Source organism: Austrofundulus limnaeus, unplaced genomic scaffold (assembly GCF_001266775.1).
Source record: "Austrofundulus limnaeus strain Quisiro unplaced genomic scaffold, Austrofundulus_limnaeus-1.0 Scaffold2517, whole genome shotgun sequence".
Classification (NCBI taxonomy): domain Eukaryota; kingdom Metazoa; phylum Chordata; class Actinopteri; order Cyprinodontiformes; family Rivulidae; genus Austrofundulus; species Austrofundulus limnaeus.
This window is the reverse complement of record NW_013954919.1, coordinates 23,113-26,515: the sequence shown is the minus strand read 5'-3', so window position 1 is coordinate 26,515 and position 3,403 is coordinate 23,113. Positions and strand designations below refer to the sequence as shown.

The 3,403-nt window shown below is 37.6% G+C and overlaps 1 protein-coding gene across 1 annotated transcript; it reads right to left on the bottom strand.

Moving 5' to 3' along the window:
* Positions 1-1,393: 1,393 nt before the first annotated feature.
* On the bottom strand, positions 1,394-2,999 carry zgc:113019 (uncharacterized; the record flags this gene model as incomplete). Its single annotated transcript, XM_013999859.1, is given in 1 exon segment — positions 1,394-2,999. A coding segment is annotated over 1 exon segment (1,241 nt), but the record flags the coding sequence as incomplete, so codon positions are not given.
* Positions 3,000-3,403: the final 404 nt, after the last annotated feature.

Genomic DNA, 3,403 nt, shown 5'->3' with positions numbered 1-3,403 from the left:
TGTTTAACCTCAAAAGTACAGTTTTTAAATTAAACAGTTTCTCAGTGGATCTGTGCTCGACAATACAGCCTAGGTGGAGTAGTCGAACACAGATCCACTGATCCTTCAACACAGAGCATCTTCAGAAGACAAGCTGATAAAATAAATTTTAAAATTTTGTATTGTTCGATACAAGTGTGTGTTGAAACTWAAGAACTGTAATGAACGGTTCGATACGGGTACATGTGTTGTTGCGCTCCTAATATAGATATTTTCTTCTTTTTTAATTGGGGAAAGTTGGTTGTTTGATATCTCAGGGGGGTCTTTTCCTTGTATACTTTGAAAACCCTTTGTTTACATCATATACATAGCCCTGTGCATTTAAGAGGACTGTTTCAAGATGGCATCACGCTCTGCAAATGGWGGCCAATGCCTCTTGATGGGGTTGTCACGTCTATAGTTAGTCATTGACTTTTACAGTTTTTAGCAGTTCTGTGTTATTTTACATTAAGTCAGTCATACTTMTAGTACTTCATGGCAGTTACTAGGCAATGTTTTAACGCTGTTTATACACTCAAAATCATGCTGCATAGAGTGCTGTTGTGTTATTGCTGTCTTTTAGACCCTATTCACCATTTTCATCAAAATTACACAATACCTGAAGTGTTGCCATTATGGAGATACTCGCGCCGTAAACACTTTAGTTTGAGCCGAAGCTCCAATATTTTTTCTGATTGTGACCATGGAACACAAACCTCTGCAAAGACAGTTGTACAGAAATTACAAGAGAGTTTGTGGACCAGCTTCAGTCTGAAAATAAAATCACACAAGTTCAGCTCAAGGAAAAGTTTTTCAAAAACAAAAAACCAAGGAGTGCAATTCTTTGCACTGTTATGAGAACATAAGTCAGTCTAGAGAACTACATTTGCAGTCGTGAACTAACAGTTCAGGTTAGTTTACCTGCCGCTGCCTTTAAGTGTAAATAGGATTTTCATTTTTTGTGATTGTATTTAATTTAATGTTAAAATACTATGTAGCCGCTGTACTAATTTCAGCCGCTTATATACACTCGTGTTTAAGTTAGTCTTATAGAAGCTCTGTGCAGAACTGTCACAATAATTCATTTATAATTATTTTTTACAATTTTTTAAAATAAACATGGGAAGCAGAATGATGGCTGGGACTTCTATTCTCATATTTCAACTCTTGTACAGTGTTTCAACAGAAATAATATAAATAATAGCTTACACACCATAAATGTAATCAAGAACTTTGATGTGCATTCTGCTGACATTTAACTTTTAGGACAGCAGTAGAAATGGTTGTCTCTTTAAGCTTTATACCTTGCAACTACTTAAGAGTTTGGCAGAATATTTTCTAGTCAAGAAACAAAAACATTGCACAAACAAAATGGTTAATGGTACATAATGCCATTTATTCAGTTTAAAAGAGGTTTTTTTAATCAATACAAGTGAGCCATACATTATCAGCGATACTATGTAAAATGTAAGTTGTCTTGTTTGCTCACACCAGTGTGACATCCGTTACAAAAAAAAAGCATCATCCACATCATTTCATTCATAAAATCAAACTATATACAGTAATRAAGAAAGTAAATCATGCTCGAATAAAAAATGCAGAGTGAAGAAAAAGCACATCGGCCCCATATTTGCCAAAAACAACTTCAAACAAAGTAAAGCTGGAACAATCTCCAGTAATAAAAAGCAGTTTACATCAGCTTTCATTCCTATCTTCTTGTTCTTTTTACAATGAATGCAGCTACTCAGAACCCACGGAAGATGGTGACAGATTAACCAAGGCACAGCACACAAAGCCAATCATATCAATTAATGCCACTTTTTCTGAATCTCTACATGTTAGAAAATCTATAGGTACAGGGCCATTCAAGATTGTGTATTTTTGTCTTACACAGCCAGTGACACGCTCGACATGGATCCTTACATGTGCTATCTGCCGTGTTGTTTCCACATCAACAGGAGACAATTGAAACTGTCCGTTTGTAAATGCAGGAACTTTTACCTGAGCCATCATACTACCAGTGGTTGCWTCTATATCAAAGCCTCGGTCTGCCAAAATTAAGTCACCAGGAAGAATATGATCCAAAACACCACAGTGTTCTGTAATGTATTTATCACTGGTTCTACCCCTCCATGCTTTTGATATGAATGAAACTGTCCCCTGTGGAGTGATCRCAATAAGAAATTTAACTGTACTGTGGTGTTTATATGATGACCACGTCTCTGCCCTGACTTCAAGGTTCGACGGCCGATCAATCAACACTTCAAAACAGTCAATAATGACTGCACATTTACTGCCAAAGTGTTTCCTGAACTGCACAGGCATGGTTTTCCTCAAAAGTTCTCTSTCAGGCCAGACAACAAGTGGGCTCATCCTYACATACATTACACTAATGACATCTGAAATTATRCTGGAAACAGTAGATAARGAAACACCAAATTCATATGACAGAAACTTTGCTGAGACGTTCAGGCGCAGTCTCATCAGGGTGATAATCAAAAGTTTGAATTTGTTCACTGACGTGTTTTCAGGTAAATATGCAGCCAAGTATGTGAAAAGTGAAAACAGTGTTTGCCAATTTTGTAGGCCAGTAAAAAAAAGCACCTTTTCATTGTTCTCTCTAAAACCATCCTGATCCCACTTGGCAGTGTGGTTGGCAGCTTCAGCCCTGAGCTCTTGATTTTCAGTCCTCAGCGCCTGCAGGTCAGCACTCTTACTGTTGAATAGCTCAGCTGTTAACTCTGTCTGTGTTCCTGTAGACTTGGGCTGATCATCAGATTCTGCGCAGCCTGGCTCTTCAACACATTTAGCAGCACTCAGGTCTAATTTCCTTTTTCTTTTTTGTCGTCGGTTGAAAGGTTCAGCTGCCAGAGACGTCATGCCACCGTCAGCACCAACTGCTACAGACGTCTCTGCAGCACACATCTTCAGTGAAGGCGCCCAGTCTGGATCATCCTTGCTGTACAATGAAGCACGTTTGCCTAAGACAAGAAAACAATGTGATAAAATAATTACTGAAAAGAGGTTATAAATAATTGTTGTGTTAATCGGCATAAGCATTTCAAAACAGGAAACACAACACAGCACAGGAACGTCAGTGTAATGACACAAGAACAGTTAATTTAGGTTATTTCATGTGCTTGTTACATATTTAGTGTTTTTATGTTTTCTTGCTTTTCAATTAGAAAGCTGTCATTTCTCAAGATTGATTCATTAACAACCAAGAAAACAGTATCATTTACTATGTCATGATTAGGAATGGGTACCAAATTTGATACTTTTTGATGTGAAGACCGAATTCTGTCGGTACTACCGAGTATCTAGTCACATAACATCCAACGGTACCATGTTTCGGTACCTAAACGCATCATTGCGACCATATTGG